Genomic DNA, 17,699 nt, shown 5'->3' with positions numbered 1-17,699 from the left:
AAAATGAGCATCACCTATACAACTGATGATTTGATTACCAGGATCTGCTAAATTGAATGTGTTGGTGCAACCAGATACAAATATAAAATTACAAACTGATAGGCATATAGGTATATTCTGTGAATCACCAATCTTTTCAAAACTAATATATCACTTAATGAACCAGAGATGGCTCTCACAGTTATAACAGGGCGAATGGAACTTTTTCTTTTAGAATTTATAATTGGATGGTACAGCAAATCCAGGCGAGAAGCAGATACACTTTTAAAAGAGAATATCCAAAAGTTACTGTCTGCGCCATGCCGCCTTTTGCCCTGTGAAAATGCAAGTGACCTTTAGTTTGCCCATTTTCTTCATGGAACTTGTTGTATTTGCCCATAAGTTGCCCACTAAACTTGTTACACATAATTAAATCTGGTTAAGATAATGGTAATTGCCCTGTTCATGATGTAATAAATGCTCACAATCGGCAGAAAACCTCTCTAGGACTGAGAAGTAACTTTTAATTGTGGAGCTTCATTTCTCAGGACTTCTAAGGAGAATTATACAATATATCAAATTTTAACTGTTAAACTTATTTTTCATTTCTTTCTTTCTCTCCTTTCTGACTCTTCGGTTTTACATTTCTCCCAACACTTTTTATTTCAATTTAGTCATGCTAATCCACCCATCTTCTCTGTATTGCCATGGTTTAATTTCCAATTCTTATTGGGTGTTGAGATCCTGTTCTTTACCATGTTCCCTGAGGCCTCAGATGCACTGTTTTCAATTCAGACTTGTAACATCTTAATAAAAATTGCATGAGTTTGCGAGGGTCTGAGTTATTTTTGAGAATTGCATTAAGCATCACTCAGTTTGATGATGTCACATGGACGAGGAAAGGGTAACAGTTTTGGATCTTGAAGAAGTAAGCTCTGACCTTTAAGTCTCCTTTGTAATCTTAATAAAATTGGATTCTATTCCAATATAACTTGTACCTAATTTTGTAAAGGCTTCAGGACCCTGGAGAAACCATACAATATGTCACAGAGCTACGTAGCCCTGATCATTAGTGAGGGTGGAGTTTGAACACACTTAAAGGATCAGTCGAGAAATTGTGCTGCTAGATTGAGTCTCTTTGGAAGAGATACAGAGCACATAGACATATTAAATTTGTCCTTGCCAAATGCACTTGTAAGCCAGAGCCTGGTATATCTATGACTATCATATATTGTGGTATTTAATATGATGGTGTAATAGGGAGTGTTACTTAGAAGTCCAAACCTGAAGACTGTCCTTGACTTTGCCGACTTGTTTCCCAGTTTGTCTTGAAACCAAATATATAATGGACTTCTAACTACACAATGAAGAATTGCCATTATGTCATAAAATACATCTTATTTAAGACAAGAATTCCTTATCATCAGACTGTCAGTAGTTTTCCTAGACCACACTCCATCAAACAGGTTTTTAGATCCCTACCAGGAAAGAGGATGGTGGTAGCAATTCCAGTAGATGGATCTTAGACCAAGCTAGGCAGTGGTGAGGATCTATCATACAAAAGTAGGCATAATTGTTTTTGAGGTGAGAAGTAAGATTAGGCAACAGCAAACTTTACTGTATGTCCTGAAACAGCAAAATCTGTTTTAATATTTTTCTAAATTTATTAATTTGCAACCTGTAACTGTAACAAAAGAGTACCAGTAAATTATTAATTTTGAGTCAGCAATTTCCACTGGTCACAAAGTCAATTCTTCAGCTGGCTGATTGGCAAGTGTTCTTCTGAGTTTAATATTGCACTGGTAGATGGAGCTGTTTCATCCCCCAGGAAAGTTGTGATTAGATTATAAAGGAGATCATGTTTTTGTTCTGTCCATGACTCACCAAACCATAAAGTAGAATACACAGTTGATGGTGATAGAATAAAGCGAGTGCAATTTATTGGTGTTACCGTTTCTCGTCTGCTAAATGCTTTGAAATAAATATTGTAGAATATTTTGCAAAATGTGCAGGAAACAGTGTTATTTAATATTATATATTGTATTCATTTTGCTGTTTGTCAAACTGTGATATACCACATACTGATATTATTTTATTCATTAATACAGGTGATCTTGCATTAGCTATTTGTATATAAGACATCATTTCATCAAAAATGTATTGATTTTTTCAAATGTTATTTCTGTATGGTGCTTACCTATTGGTAGCCATAGGGCTACCATCCCCCTATAATACAATAACGATTTGAAAATGTCTTCAGCCCTCCAATCTTCTGCTAAAAGTGATGACCCAGCACATTTTTGAAATTCTCCCATATGTGTGTCATTACTAGCCATTGAACTTATTTGATTATTTCAATTAAAAGTCAACCACATCGATATGGGCCAGGTGTCATGTAGGCCAGACTGGATAAGGATGGCAGATTTCCTCCCCTGGAGGATGTGAGTGGATGAGCTGGGTCTTTTCGACAATCAATTTTAGTTGCTTTATCTTGTGCTTTAAACCAATACTGCTGCCAGTTCATTATGATAACTCTGATCACTGAGTCTATTGTGGTTGAATGGAGACTTTCCACTTCAATCTGCCTGTGGAATCTCAGGTTGAGGGATTCTGCACACACATTGTACTAGAGGCAACTTGCTCTCTATCTCGACATAAGATTCTTACACTACACTACTACATCAGTCCTTATTTACATCTGTAAATTGCAGGATATGAAAAACAGTTCTTTAATGTAGTGCCTACAGCTTCTCTCTCTGTCTGTCCTGTCTCCCAACTATTATCTATGCTCTCTGATGAAGGGTCTAGGCCCAAAACGTCAGCTTTTGTGCTCCTGAGATGCTGCTGAGCCTGCTGTGTTCATCCAGTCTCACATTTTATTATCTTGTCATCTATGCCATATCATCAATTAATAAATCTCATTGTATCACATCTCCACCCAGGTTTCTCTCTGCTTGAGATAATGGGAACTGCAGATGCTGGAGAATTCCAAAATAATAAAATGTGAGGCTGGATGAACACAGCAGGCCAAGCAGCATCTCAGGAGCACAAAAGCTGACGTTTCGGGCCTAGACCCTTCATCAGAGACGGGGATGGAGAGAGGGAACTCTGCTGAAGGGTCTAGGCCTGAAACGTCAGCTTTTGTGCTCCTGAGATGCTGCTTGGCCTGCTGTGTTCATCCAGCCTCACATTTTATTTCTCTCTGCTTGGTCTACATTATTTCAGTAATTATTTTTACTTACTTACATAGCCTTTGTAATCATTAGCACCATTATCATCATTACTACTGTTATCAATGTTATCACCATTACCAGCATGTTCCCTTCAGTCCCCAAAATGTGAGTCTCCTAGGTCGAGACGAGATAATCTGGAATTTTGACTGGCCATTCTAATGTCATTTTACTTGTGTTCAACACTAGGGTAATGATGTTGTACTAGGGAATAGTTGTATCACTCTCTACAATGTCTGTAGTATAGCAATGGCTTTTCTATAACCTATGATCATCATACACAGACTTGGCTCAAATACTATTAAATGCCTTGCTGTTGCTCCTCAGTGCCCTGTCAGTTCTGACAGTATGCCATCCTGTTTGATCTGTGTCTGGTGACTGTAACTTCAGATATCCTGTGCCTTAACCAGATTTTCCATCCTGGCTTTAAGATAGACAAGAGTTTTTACCTTCTGTCTATAATTGCACTATCTCTACTGCATTTTAACATAACGTGGAGGTGCCAGTGTTGGACTGGGGTGGACAAGGTCAGAAGCCACATGACACCAGGGTATAATCCAACAGGTATATTTAAAATCATGAGCCTTCATCAGATGGAGTTACACTTGATAAAGGAGCAGTGCTCCAATAGCTTGTGATTTCAAATAAACCTGTTGAACTATAACCTGGTGTTGTATGACTTCTGGCTTCTTAACATGGCAGTTCTTTATCCCTCTTGCAACATTGAGAACTTACATTTGACTTGAAGTTATATTCTAAAACCTATATGCCCATTTTCAATCTTCTCTCCATTTACAGTTGCTGTAACTATATCAAGTGCATTTCCAGTCTGGATTCATATGCATGAGTGACTTCACAGTTTTCACTGCTCTTTCCACTCTCTGCTTGACTGTCAGTGGAGGGGAAAACTTGTCAGCTGTTTGGTGCCTGCCTCCAAACCTCCAACCCTCATTCACAGATGGAGGTCCAAATGTCATGGGACACTGTGTATCACAAGGACCCTCTTCTGTGCTCTGATCCCTGAGTCTACTGTGGTTGAATGGAGACTTTCCACTTCAATCTGCCTCAAATCTTGGTCAACCAGGACCAAATACATTTTCTCTTCAAAATTAAATGAATCTGTTAATAATCATATCCATTGTCTTCCTGGAAATCTCCATGAAACTATTGTCTCTATAGGCACAGACTTGCATATGGCACATAGAGTCATAGAGATGTACAGCAATGACAACAGCTCCTTCAGTCCAACAGTCCAACAATGGAGAGGTGACGGCCTTGTGGTATTATCGTTGGGTAATAAATGCTGCCTAGCCAGTGATGCCCTCACCCCATGATGAATAAAGGAAAAAAAGACTTGTCCTTGCTGACCAGATATCCTAAACTAATCTAGTCCTATTTGCCAGCATTTGGCCCATATCCTTCTAAACCTTTCCATCATTTACCCTTCCAGACGCCTTTTAAATGTTGTAATTGTACCAGCCTCCATCACTTCCTCTGGCAGCCCATTCCATGCACACACCGCCCTCTGTGTAAAATAGTTGTCCGTTCGGTCCATTTTAAATCATTCTCCTCTCACCCTAAACCTATGCCCTTTAGTTTGGACTCCCCTAACCTAGGCAGAGGACCTTGGGTATTCACCTTATCTATACCCCTCATGATTTTATAAACCTCTATAAGGTCACCCCTCAGCCTCTAAAACTCCAGGGAATGTAGTCCCTGCCTATTCAGCCTCCCACTCTCTAGCCCTCCAACCTGGAAATCTGCTATCTTAGGGCAGCATGGTGATTCAGTGGTTGGCACTGCTGTCTCAGTGCCAGCAGCCCAGGTTCGATTCCACCCACGCACGATTATCTGTGTGAAGTTTGCACATTCTCCCTGTATCTGAGTGGGTTTCCTTTGGGTGCTGCAGCTTCCTCACGGCCCAAAGCTGCGCAGGTTAGGTGGATTGGTTGTGTTAAATTGCCCATAGTGTCCAGGGATGTGTAGATTAATTGGGTTACAGGGTGATGGGTCTGAGTGGGATGATGTGCGGGTTAGTGTGGACTTGCTGAACTGAAGGGCCTGTTTCCACACCGTAAGGGTTCTATGGTTCTAACCCTAGCAACATTGCTGTGAGTCTTTTTTGAACACTTTTTTTGACATGGACAAAACATAATCCTCTATGATTTTTCAAAATGTATAGCTACCACATTGATTGTTGTGCTTTTGCTCAGCATTTCATGGCAGCTCACTGACCCCCGAAGAGTTTGTCAGATTTCTTGAAGCTTTGACGGTGTATAACCATTCTATGGTTGTCCGCCAATAAATCTTCCACCATTTTCAAGCATTGTTTCTGCTCATTCTATCTTTTCAGCATTGGTCTGCTGGACTATATTTCAACCATCCTCGCGAACTGAGTCATTCTTGTCAACTTATGGAGCTGCACAATTTGTCTTAGTTTTCCCTCAATTGCTGATAATTTGTTGGCCATTCCCTTAGAATAAGATTCCACTTCTGATCTTTTTCTGATGAAGGGTCTAGGCCCAAAACATCAGCTTTTGTGCTCCTAAGACGCTGCGTGGCCTGCTGTGTTCATCCAGCTCCACACTTTGTTATCTCTTACCCACTGCTGTGCTTTGCCTGGAACATATACTACATCTAGTTCTAGGGATTAGGATCAGGAATAAACCACTCATCCCTCAAGTGGGTTCTACCGTTTGATAAGCTCACGATTATTTTATATTGCTCCCCCATTCCCAATAACCTTGCATCCTTTGCTTATCAAAAATCACTGAATCTGCTTCTATTGCCTCCTAAGGAAGAAGTTGTAAAGAATCATGACTCTCCATGAGAAAAACAAAGTCTGCTCATCTCTGCCTTAAATGGTTTTTGTCCCTTGTTATTAAACAGGGATCCCGAAGTCTAGATTCTCCCACAAGAGGAAACATCCTTTGCACATGGCCCTTGTCAAGCTTGGTTTCTGTGTTTCAGTACAGCCACGTCTTTCTCTTATAATGATCACAATCAAGGAATATACTCTAGAGAGGCTAGAAAAAGACCTCATAACCTGGTCTGCATAGGTCAATGCAATTGAACCACAAGGATAGACTACCAATGGTAACACGTCACTTTGATTTTAATTCTGACTCTGCCTGTTTTTTCCAGGCAGGGAGGAATTTAAATTCTTCCCAATGTCGCTTCCCTTTCAGTACCAGGAGGAGTGTGTAGTAGATATGGAAACAGATGGGTTACAGGGAGATGGAGTATCTTAGAACCACGAGAGCTGGAAAAGTGTTAGAAAGAGGGTGCTGAAACTTCACAATCTACACAACCAAGTACAAGCCAAAAACATAAATTGCAAACAAATTCGTCCTTAACAACTTAACCTTGAAACGTGGGAGACGTTAAGTGATTGGTTAATCCCAGGATGCAATTCCACCTCAACTCATAAAGCATGGAATGGCTTTGTTTGTATGGGCCACTTAGGAAACATACTAAAGTTACAATGAAGCAGTGCACATGGCATTTAGTTTGCACAGCAACTGATATTTAAAAAGATCTTGAAGAAGGAAACCTGCATCCTCAATTTGTAGCATCCTGAAACTGTGTAGCTGTATGCTATTGTCACAGTTCATCGTCTAAAGGACTTTACAGATGTTCAATGGTCAAGCAAAAAAGCCATTCATTCAGCCTATGCTAGATTTCTGAAACAGGTATTCAATTACTTCTCACAAGTGATTCCTTTGCAAGTACACATTGAATGCCTTCTGTAAAATTATTATTGAATCTATCCCCTTTTGAGACAGTATTGCAGACTATAATGGTAGGCAGCAAGGAAAATGAAAAAAAACTTTGCTCTGGTTCTACAGATGATAATTTTATAAATCTCTCTTTTCTGCTTATTCTTCCTCTGCAAGTGGAAACATTTCCTCCTTTCCTGCGCTATCAAATCTAAAAGAACTGATGCTCGCTGTCAACATTCAGTAACAGGACTCTCATATTATGTGGTACTAATGGCCATCTTGTTTCTCACATAGAAACACTTACCCAAAAGGATGTAGGAGGTAGACAACTCAGAGAGCCCTAGGCAGAGAGGATCCACATGGAAATTTATACAATGTACAGCTTAATGAGGCTGAGAACCTCAGTGTCAGTGAAACAGAAAACATTAACTTCTACCACAAGAGAATGACAGATAGGAAATAATAGGTTAGATATTGTAACTGATCAGCAAAGTTTAAAGGGCGTACATTTTAATTAATCTGGCTGGGGCTATTTGAATGTCTCACAATGTGATATATAATTATTTAAACATTTGTTGCACATATTGCACTGAGAATGTAGTTGATGATTCCCTTGAGCAATGCACTAATTTAATCTGGACTTGTAAGCATCCCTGACTTTTAATTGTTGCACCTTTTGGCCTTCAGCTGTCTTAGCCCTTAAGTTCGGAATTCCGTCCCTAAAACTCTTCTCTTCTTTGTCAATCTGTCGATTTTTTGGAATAGTGTGTGTAGTTCTGGTCTCCCTGCTGTACAAAAGATGTTAAACTTGAAAGGGTACAGAAATGATTTACAAGGATGTTGCCATGGTTCGAGGGTTTGAGCTATAGGGAGAGTTTGAATAGATTAGGTTCTTTTCTTCAGAGATAATGGGAACTGCAGATGCTGTAAAATCCGAGACAACAAAGTGTGGAGCTGGATGAACACAGCAGGCCAAGCAGCATCTTTGGAGCACAAAAGCTGATGTTTCGGGCCTAGACCCTTCATCAGAAAAGGGGGATGGGGAGAAGGTTCTGAAATAAATATGGAGAGAGGGGGAGGCGGACCGAAGATGAATAGAGGAGAAGATAGGTGGAGCGGAGACAGACAAGTTAAAGGGGTGGGGATGGAGCCTGTAGAGGTGAGTGTAGAAGGGGAGGTAGGCCGGGGATAGCTCAGTCCGGGGAGGACGGACAAGTCAAGGGGGCGGGATGAGGTTAGTAGGTAAGAAATTGAGGTGGGAGGAGAGGATAGGTGGGACGAAGAACAGGTTGGGGAGGCGGGGATGAGCTGGGCTGGTTTTGGGATGCAGTGGGGGGAGGGGACATTTTGAAGCTTATGAAATCCACATTGATACCATTGGGCTGCAGGGATCCCAAGCGGAATATGATTACTGTTCCTGCGACCTTCAGGTGGCATCATTGTGGCACTGCAGGAGGCCCAGGTGGACATGTCACCGAAGGAATGGGAGGGGGTGTTGAAATGGTTCACAACTTGGAGGTGCAGTTGTTTGTTGCGAACCGAGTGGAGGTGTTCTGCAAAGCGGTCCCCAAGCCTCCACTTGGTTTCCCCAATGTAGAGGAAACCACAACGGGTACAGTGGATACAGTATACCACATTGGCAGATGTGCAGGTGAACATCTGCTTGAATAGGAAAGTCATCTTGGGGCCTGGGATGTGGGTGAGGGAGGAGGTGTGGGGGCAAGTGTAGCTCTTCCTGCGGTTGCAGGGGCAAGTGCCGGGTGTGGTGGGGTTGGAGGGGAGTGTGGAGCGGACAAGGGAATCCTGGAGAGAGTGGTCTCTCCGAAAGGCAGACAAAGGTGGGGATGGAAAAATGTCTTTGGTGGTGGGGTCAGATTGTAGATGGCGGAAGTGTCGGAGGATGATGCGTTGTATCCGGAGGTTGGTGGGGTGGTATGTGAGGACTAGGGGGATTCTCTTAGGGCAGTTATTGTGGGGGTGGGGTGTGAGGGATGAGGTGTGGGAAATGCGAGAGACACAGTCAAGGGCGTTCTCGACTACTGTGAGGGAGAATTTGCGGTCCTTGAAGAATGAGGACATCTGGGATGTGCAGGGGTGGAATGCTTCATCCTGGGAGCAGATGTGGCCGAGGCACAGGAATTGGGAATAGGGGATGGAATTTTTGCAGGAAGGTGGGTGGGAGGAGATGTATTCTAGGTAGCTGTGGGAGTGGCTTGAAATGGACATCGGTTTCTCGGTCGTTGCCAGAGATGGAGACAGAGAGGTCCAGGAAGGTGAGGGAGGTGTTAGAGATAGTCCAGATGAACTTGAGGTTGGGGTGGAAGGTGTGGGTGAAGTGGATGAAGTGTTTGAGCTCCTCTTGGGAGCATGAGGTGCCGATATAGCCATCAATGTAACTGAGGAAGAGGTGGGGTTTAGGGCTAGTGTAGCTATGGAAGAGGGACTGCTCCACATCACCTACAAAGAGGCAGGCATAGCTAGGGCCCATGCGGGAACCCATGGCCACCCCCTTTGTCTGTAGGAAGTGGGAGGAATCGAAAGAGAATTTGTTGAGGGTGAGGACGAGCTCGACTAGGCGGATGAGGCTGTCGGTGGAGGGGGACTGGTCGGACCTGCAGGACAGGAAGAAGCAGAGGGCCTTTAGGCCATCTGCATGGGGAATGCCGGTGTATAGGGACTGGACGTCCATGGTGAAAATGAGGTGTTGGGGACCAGGGAATTGGAAGTTCTCGAGGAGGTGGAAGGCATGGGTGGTGTCATGGACGTTGGTAGGGAGTTCCTGGACCAAGGGGGAGAAAATGGAGTCCAGATAGCTGGAGATGCATTCAGTGAGGCAGGAACAGGCGGAGAAAATAGGTTGACCAGGGCACGTGGGTTTGTGGATTTTGGGAGGGAGGTAGAAGCGGGAAGTGCGGGTTTGGGGAACAATGAGGTTGGAAGCTGTGGGTAGGAGGTCACCTGAGGTGATGAGGCCCTGGGTCATTTTGAGGCTGACGAGTGACCTTGTAGAGGTTATAAACTCATGAGGGACATGGATAGGGTGAATAGCCAAGGCCTTTTGCCTAGATTAGGGGAGTTTAAACCAGAGGGCATAAGTTTAAGGTGAGGGGGAAAAGATTTAAAACTGACCTAAGGGACAACTTTTCATGCAGAGGTTGGTGCATTTATGGAATGAGCTGCCAGAGGAAGTGGAGGCTGGTTTAGTTACAACATTTAAAAGACATCTGGATGGGTACATGAATAAGAAGCGTTTAGAGGGATGTGGGCCCAATGCTGGCAAATGGGACAAATAAATTTAGGATATCTGATCAGCATGGACAAGTTGGACTGAAGGGTCTGTCTCCATACTGTACAGCTCTATCTATCTATCTATCTATCTATCCATCCATCCATATTGTTCTCTGACTCTGATCGTGGCCACTTGCCCCAATATTTGCTTTTTGTGTCTTGCTAAGTTTTTTTTATAATACTTGCATGAAGAATATTGCAACATTAGGTCCATTAAATATGCTACACAAATACAATTTACTGAGTTTGTCAGCATCAGAGCTCCTTGTATCAGCACTCAGATTTCGTTCATGACTGCAGTACTGTGTGCTGAGCTCAATACAGCCCTTCTGTTCTATTTATTGTGAATGTAGCCAGGTTCGCTCAATATTGGCCTCTCTGACTTTTAACTAATGATCACAGATCAGCTGCACAATGAAAAAGTACAATCTTTTGCCATTTATGTATGTAGCAGGGATATGAGCAGAGAGTCAATTAATCAAAAGTGGGTGTAATTATTCAGGCTTCAAGAATATTTGACATTTTCCAGCCCCGTCCTTACTGCTGTTCCTGATCTGCAATGAATATTATCATTTAGTTTTGCGAAGGAAATATTAGCTACCTGATAACACAAGCATGGGCAGCAAATTGATGGCCTATGACTTCACTGCCCTTCTGTTCTGTTCCCCATAGCACTCAAGAGATAGTAAGGTAGCTGAGCTTCATTTGTAGTCTACTGTCAGGTCTGTAAAGGAGGGTAATATCTAGACTGGCAGCCATGCCGTGCTGTATCAGGTTGTTCTGTAGACTAACACCAAAGCTATTTGGTGGCTCATGTATTTAAATTATACCCTTGTGATTGTTAAAGGATTGTAATGTGATATTGAAATGGCCCAACTTACCATGTGAGGAACTGGTCTCAAAATCCATGCTGATAAACACAGCATGTCATTTAGCAGCGTGAAGTCATGGGATAGTGTAGCTAAAACTACAAGTTAGTGGGCGATTTGATCTTTCAGTTTGCTGGCTATTTCTGGACATTTTTTTACAAATGCCTCTACTAACTACTGAGAAGCATATTTGACAGCTTTTCGAGCAGTTTGCAGCCATGGGAGATCCAGCAGGATTATTTTTGGGGCTGAAGGATAAGGGGGAAAAGATACAGAGGTGGAGAAGGGTGAGGACCTGTTCAGAAGGTGATAGTCCCTGTGTATATTGAGAGGTTATGCTTCAGTGAATTTCAACGAGGATCAATGTACAAACAACCTTCAATTGCCAAATGAAGTTGGCTCTGATGTAGATCACCTGCTCCACCAGAATTTCGGTTGCAGACCTTACAATGGACAGCAGTGCCTGAGACTATCAGGATCACTGTATCCCTTAAACATTTGTACCAGATGTGAGCTGTGTGAGAGTGCATGGCAGTCAGTGCATAGGGAAAAGGAGGTGGAATGAAACAATTATGAAAAAGTGAAGGGAAGACAAGATAGGATCAACGTGAATGGGGAGACTGACTATGGCAGAGGCATGAATAGAGGAAATTGTTGAATATATTTGAGCATTGCAACCATGTAGTGGCAGCCATTCACCTCCTCTGCAATGCCTTCACACTGGTGTTGGTGGAGGGTTTTCTGTCTCCTTTGAGGGAAGAGTATTTCCTTCCTCTTGTTCTCTGCCTTGTCTGGGATCTCCATGGCAAGAGAGAAACTTCAGCACTAACTTTAGGATTAGTATCTATTTGTTCCCATACATGGCTCCCTTTATCTGCAATGCCGAGTGTGCATTTCCACTTTAAGAAGTACACTGGGAGCCTATGAGGGGATCACAGATCCTACATAGACACATAGTCAACAAACAGCAGTGGTGTGACTGCATGCTTCATTTGTTACAATGACCACAGAGCACAATTGCTCCATGCTCCCTAAGATAACATTAACAGATAGATACAGTATATTCTGCTCCCTGGTGAACATTGCTTGGTACAATTTAGCTTCTAGCCACAATTCTCTAAGTCATGTCAGGCACATAGGAAGATGGTCGTGGATATTAGACATCAGTCATCTCAGCTCCAGGACATCCCTGCAGGAGTTCCTCAGAGTAGTGCCCTTGGCCCAACCATCTTCAGCTGCTTCATCACTCATCTTCCCTCGAACTTAAAGTCAGAAGTAGGGATGTTTGCCAATGATTGCAAAATATTCAGTACCAATCGCAACTCCTCAGATACTGAAGCAGGCCATATTCAAATTTGACAAGATCTAGAAAATCAGAGGCTTCAGCTGGAAATTGGCAAGTAATACTCAATGTCACACAATTGCCAGGCAATGACCATCTTCAATAAGAGAAGATTTAAACACTGCCCCTTGATGTTCAATGGTATTACCATCACTGAATCCCCCAATTCAACATTCTGGAGTTTACAATTGACCAGGAAATGAACTGGATGTGCTGTATATAGTGCTTATAAGAGCACATCAGAGACTAGGAATACAGCAGGAAGTAACTCACATCCTGACTTCCCAAAGCCTGTCCATCATTTGCCAGGCACAAGTCAGGAGTGTGATGGAATACTCCCCATTTGCCTGGATGACTGCAGCTCAACCAACAAGAAGCTTGACACCATCCAAGACAAAGTTACCAACCTGATTGATATCACATCTACAAACCTCCATTACCTTAATCACCAATGCTCAGTAACAATAGTGGGTATTGTAAATGGATACACTGCAGAAATTCACCAAAGATCCTTGGACAACACCTTACAAACCCATGAGGAAGGACATGGACGGCAGAAACATGGGAACATCACCTGCAAATTCCTGGCCATCCGGACTCGGAAGTATATTGCTATTCCTTCACTGTTATTCGGACAAAATCCTAGAAATCCCTCCCAGACAGCATTGTGGATCTACCCGCAACACTTGGATACAGCGGTTTAAGAAAGCAGCTCACCACCACGTTCTCAAGGATAATAAATAAATGCTGAACTAACCAGTGATGCTCATTTCCCCGAGTGAATTAGAAAAAAATTTCCAGGAACTGTAATGATGTGTGCATTTTGGCTGTGTTGCTTGTCTCATTTGAGCAACTAAAATGTACCTTGAGGCATGCAGAAAGTATCATGTTGATTAACTGAATCTCCACATCCCTGTCAAGCACTAATTATGGTAGCACTAATAGGATTCATTGTACTTGCAAATAGCAAAGGGTCTTCAGAGTTTCACCTTAGAGCTCAACAGGCAGAGAACATATACTTTTCTGCACTCTTTTGTTGGTCACTAATGTTGCTGTAGCGCCAATGTCAGTTTTTATGTCAGCGGTTTTATTAATGATTGTAGAATCACAGACTCTGGGGCCCGTTGTGCATATACCAGCTCTCTACAAGAGTAACTCACCTAGTCATTGCCTTTTCCCTTGGTTCTGAAAAATATTCTCTTCAGATAGTTATTCAGTTCTGTTTGAGAGCCATGAGAAAATCTGTCTCCGCACACTATGAAGAAGCACAATCCAGATCTAAACCACTCACTGCATTAAAAAGATTCTACATGTGTTGCTGTTGCATCTTTTGGCAAGTCAGCTTGAAATGGCTTCTTGACCCTTTTCTGCGTGGGAATAGCTTCTCCCAATCCATTCTGCCTGAATGCCTCATTGTGGTGGATGTTGTTTAAACTGCTGATGTAGATAGACAAATGCTGCTGACACAGACAGCAGAAATTACTGTCGCTAATTGTGATGAAAAATGCATCATTTATATAATTTAATATCATTTTTGGAATTTAGGTTTCAAAATAGAGGCATATGAGTTTTTGATTACTTTTATGAAGAGTTTTCTTTTAAAAAGAAAAACAGAGCCTCAGAGAATCGTTCCAGCACAGTGACTAGATCTAGCAATTGTCAAATGACTACAAACCCCCTGTGTTTTAATGGAAAGCTGTTTATAATGCTTGGTTTATGAATGGCTACCCTTGAAGATCATTTACTTTATTTTCAGTTCAGAAGAATCCAGGAGTGAATAAGTTTCAATTCTGTTCAGAAGACAATTACCACTGACCAGAAGATAAGTTTAGTTTATTTGCTGGAAGGAGTACAAAGCAATCCAGGAACAAGTAAACTCAGCAGATAGGTGTAACTTGTGAAAATATCAAGCAGGAGAGTTTGGACAGAAACCAGAAGGTCAGTAGAACTGAGAAAGTTTAGGTACTCAGGTTCAGGAAAAACTCATGGAGTCAGACATAGAAAGGACTCATTGAATTGTCTTCACAGTCAACAGCAAGAAAACTGTAAGGAATCAGTTAATTAGAACCCCAAAGGGAGGGGTATAATTACCTTGGGCTTGAGACTCTGCAATGGATAGTATCAGGTTGCAACTTTGTTGTTGCTTTGTGTGTATAGATCTGCTCACCGTCTTCTATACGTAGATTGGCTTGCTTTATTTTAATTCTTCCTTGATGTAAGCTTCTTTTGCCTCATATAAAATGCTTCAGTAACTAAGTATAATGATAACTAACTGAACAAAAAAGAAATAAAAATATGATGCAGCAGGCCAGGTCTCATTTTGTGATCTGACTTGTCCAGTTGGATCTTCAGCTGAGGACAAAACATAATTCAAAATTCTGAGGAAATGAAGGGGTCTGGGCATACAGTAAGCAGTGAAATGAAGGCAGACTATCAGCAATAATTTTATTAGTCAGAACATTAAAGAGATGTACAACACAGAAACAGACCCTTCTGTCCAACTCATCTGCCCTGACCAGATATCCTACATTAATCCAGTCCCATTGCCAGCAATCAGCCCATATTTCTCTAAACTCTTCCTACGCATGTGCCCATCCAGATGCCTGTTAAATTTTATAATTTTACCAGCCTCCATCACTTCCTTTGGCAACTCATTCCATACACACACCATCTTCTGCATGAAAATAGTCCTCCTTCGGTCCCTTTTCTATCTTTCTCCTTTCATCTTAAACCTACACCCTCTAGTTTTGGATTCCCTACCCTGGGAAAAATACCTTAACTATTCACACTATCCATGACCCTCATGATTTAATAAACCTCTATAAGGTTACCCCTCAGTTTCTGATGCTCCAGGGAATATAGCCCCATGCTGTTCAGCCTTTTCCTGTAGCTCAAACTCTTTTATTGAATAATGGGCAGTTTTAGAGCAACTCCACCTCTTTTTCTTTTGGTATTAATTGGTTTGAAACTTAATTTTTCTCATTGAAACAACATTCAAATTTGCATGGAGGGATTTTAACAGATAACAAGAAACAAGAGCAAAATGAATGTGCTCAATGAGGATCATACTTAATTTATTTAGTTATTCACTCAAGCAGTTGGACTTTTTTAATCTCCTTTTTTGAAAATCTCTGTAGAAATTCCAAATCCGATCATCTTTTCTTCTGGCCCAATTGGCAACAATAATGTCAGCTAGCTCAACAGAGGTCCAAAGCAATTGAAATATTCTTGCTTTTCTCCAAGGCAAATTCCGGGAAGAGTTCAAAACCGCTTTCTCTTGTTTCCGGGTGGACCGTCGGAATGATGAACATCTGAATAGAGCCCGGCTGAGCACAGAAAGCCGCAAGTCATTCACCACACAGATCTGCCACTTTGATAATGTTTCCAAAACATCAGAGCATATAGCACTTACAAATGTAACCTCATCACAGACCGGTAACTTTACTGCGAACAACGTCTGGTGTCAGTGACAAATTTGCAGCATTCATCTCAATGTTGGTCTGACCTTTATTATTTCCCGTAAAATGTTGCTGCTGTAAGCTTTAGGAGCAAAAGCAATTTGTCTTGCAATGGGTAACTATTTTTGGACTTGCAAATAAAATAATTAAAATGACGTCCTACTGGTAGAGAATGACATTTCTCCACTGTACTTTTTTTCATTATTCTGTGTTTGCCTAAATTAATCTCCCACGTTCTACCTCCCTCTCCCCCTGAAAATCCTAAAGTTGTTGCCTCTCATATCTGAGACAACGAAATGTGAGGCTGGATGAACACAGCAGGCCAAGCAGCATCTCAGGAGCACAAAAGCTGACGTTTCGGGCCTAGACCCCTCATCAGAGAGGGGGATGGGGAGAGGGAACTGGAATAAATAGGGAGAGAGGGGGAGGCGGAACAAAGATAGAGAGAAAAGAAGATAGGTGGAGAGGAGAGTATATGTGGGGAGGTAGGGAGGGGATAGGTCAGTCCAGGGAAGACGGACAGGTCAAGGAGGTGGGATGAGGTTAGTAGGTAAATGGGGGTGCGGCTTGGGGTGGGAGTAAGGGATGGGTGAGAGGAAGAACCGGTTAGGGAGGCAGAGACAGGTTGGACTGGTTTTGGGATGCAGTGGGTGGAGGGGACGAGCAGGGCCGGTTGTGTGGTGCAGTGGGGCGAGGGGACGAGCTGGGCTGGTTGTGTGGTGCAGTGGGGGGAGGGGACGAGCTGGGCTGGTTGTGTGGTGCAGTGGGGGGGGGGAACGAGATGGGCCTCTCATATCTGTATTTGTCTCCTGGGCTCCCTGCTGGAAGCTACATGATCAGATTAATAACACTGACACAGCTCTCAATAAAGACACAAATGCCATCCTCTGTGAATGTGACTGTGACATTGATACTATTTCACTTCATCCTTTTCAATTTGTGTGCAGCTTTTAACAGTGTGGGAAGCCACCAACGCCTCTCCACTGTCATCCAACATGGATGGAACACTCTGGCACGGTTCTATCCTTATCCATCGGACAACAGTAGGGCAAGCAGTTACAATACATTCTCTTCCTGATTCTGCTTTCTTGTTGCCCCTCATCCATTAGGTTCCACATAAATGCTGACGATATGTGTTGTCTGCCTCACCTTCACCGTTCTTGATCCCCCTCACTAGTCTTTGCGCTGTCAGCCTGTTTGCAATACCAGGTGAGCAGAAATTGCCTCACCTAAATATCGATAAGACAGAGGCAATTGTTTCTGCTCAATGCCACAAATCCTATTCTCCTGCTATTAAATCCACCCTTGTCACTGGCAATGTCTGAGGCAGAAGCAATTTTTTCGTACCCTTGATATTTCTCATTTTGAATTCCTTGTTGGAATTTACAATGGAATCTGCTTCCACACTTGTGCTTTCTTACTTCCCCATGCTACCCTTCAACAGAACCATTCAAATATATCAGCTGACACCAAACCCATTCGAGCTAATCTTCATCTCCCTTGCATCTGTCCCCTGTTTCTAAGCAGACTTATAAAGTCATATGGCTGTACAGTCCAACACATCGATGACAAACAAATATCCTGAGTTAATCTAGTCCAACGTGCCAACAGTTGGCCCATATCCCTCTAAACCCTTTCTATTCATGCACCCATCCAGATGCCTTTCAAATATCGTAACTGTACCAGCCTCCACCACTTCCTCTGGCAACTCATTCCATATACGCACCACCTTCTGCATAAAAAAATCTCCCTTAGCTCCCTTTCATATCTATCCCCTCTCACCTTAAACCTATGCCCTCTAGTTTTTGACT

At 42.5% G+C, this 17,699-nt stretch overlaps 1 protein-coding gene across 1 annotated transcript in view; it reads left to right on the top strand.

Annotated features, from left to right (window-relative positions):
- hcrtr2 (hypocretin (orexin) receptor 2) overlaps positions 1-16,017 on the top strand; it is a 79,774-nt gene extending 63,757 nt beyond the window's left edge. Inside the window, exon 7 of the mRNA XM_048531483.2 lies at positions 15,674-16,017. Coding sequence (XP_048387440.1) covers positions 15,674-15,900 — 227 coding nt within the window. The 3' untranslated portion in view covers positions 15,901-16,017. The remainder of the gene's footprint in view (positions 1-15,673) is intronic.
- Positions 16,018-17,699: the final 1,682 nt, after the last annotated feature.

The sequence above is a fragment of the Stegostoma tigrinum genome, chromosome 4 (genome assembly GCF_030684315.1).
Source record: "Stegostoma tigrinum isolate sSteTig4 chromosome 4, sSteTig4.hap1, whole genome shotgun sequence".
Taxonomy (NCBI): Eukaryota; Metazoa; Chordata; class Chondrichthyes; order Orectolobiformes; family Stegostomatidae; genus Stegostoma; species Stegostoma tigrinum.
Note: the sequence above shows the minus strand (reverse complement) of the source record. Positions and strands in the feature narration are given on the sequence as shown.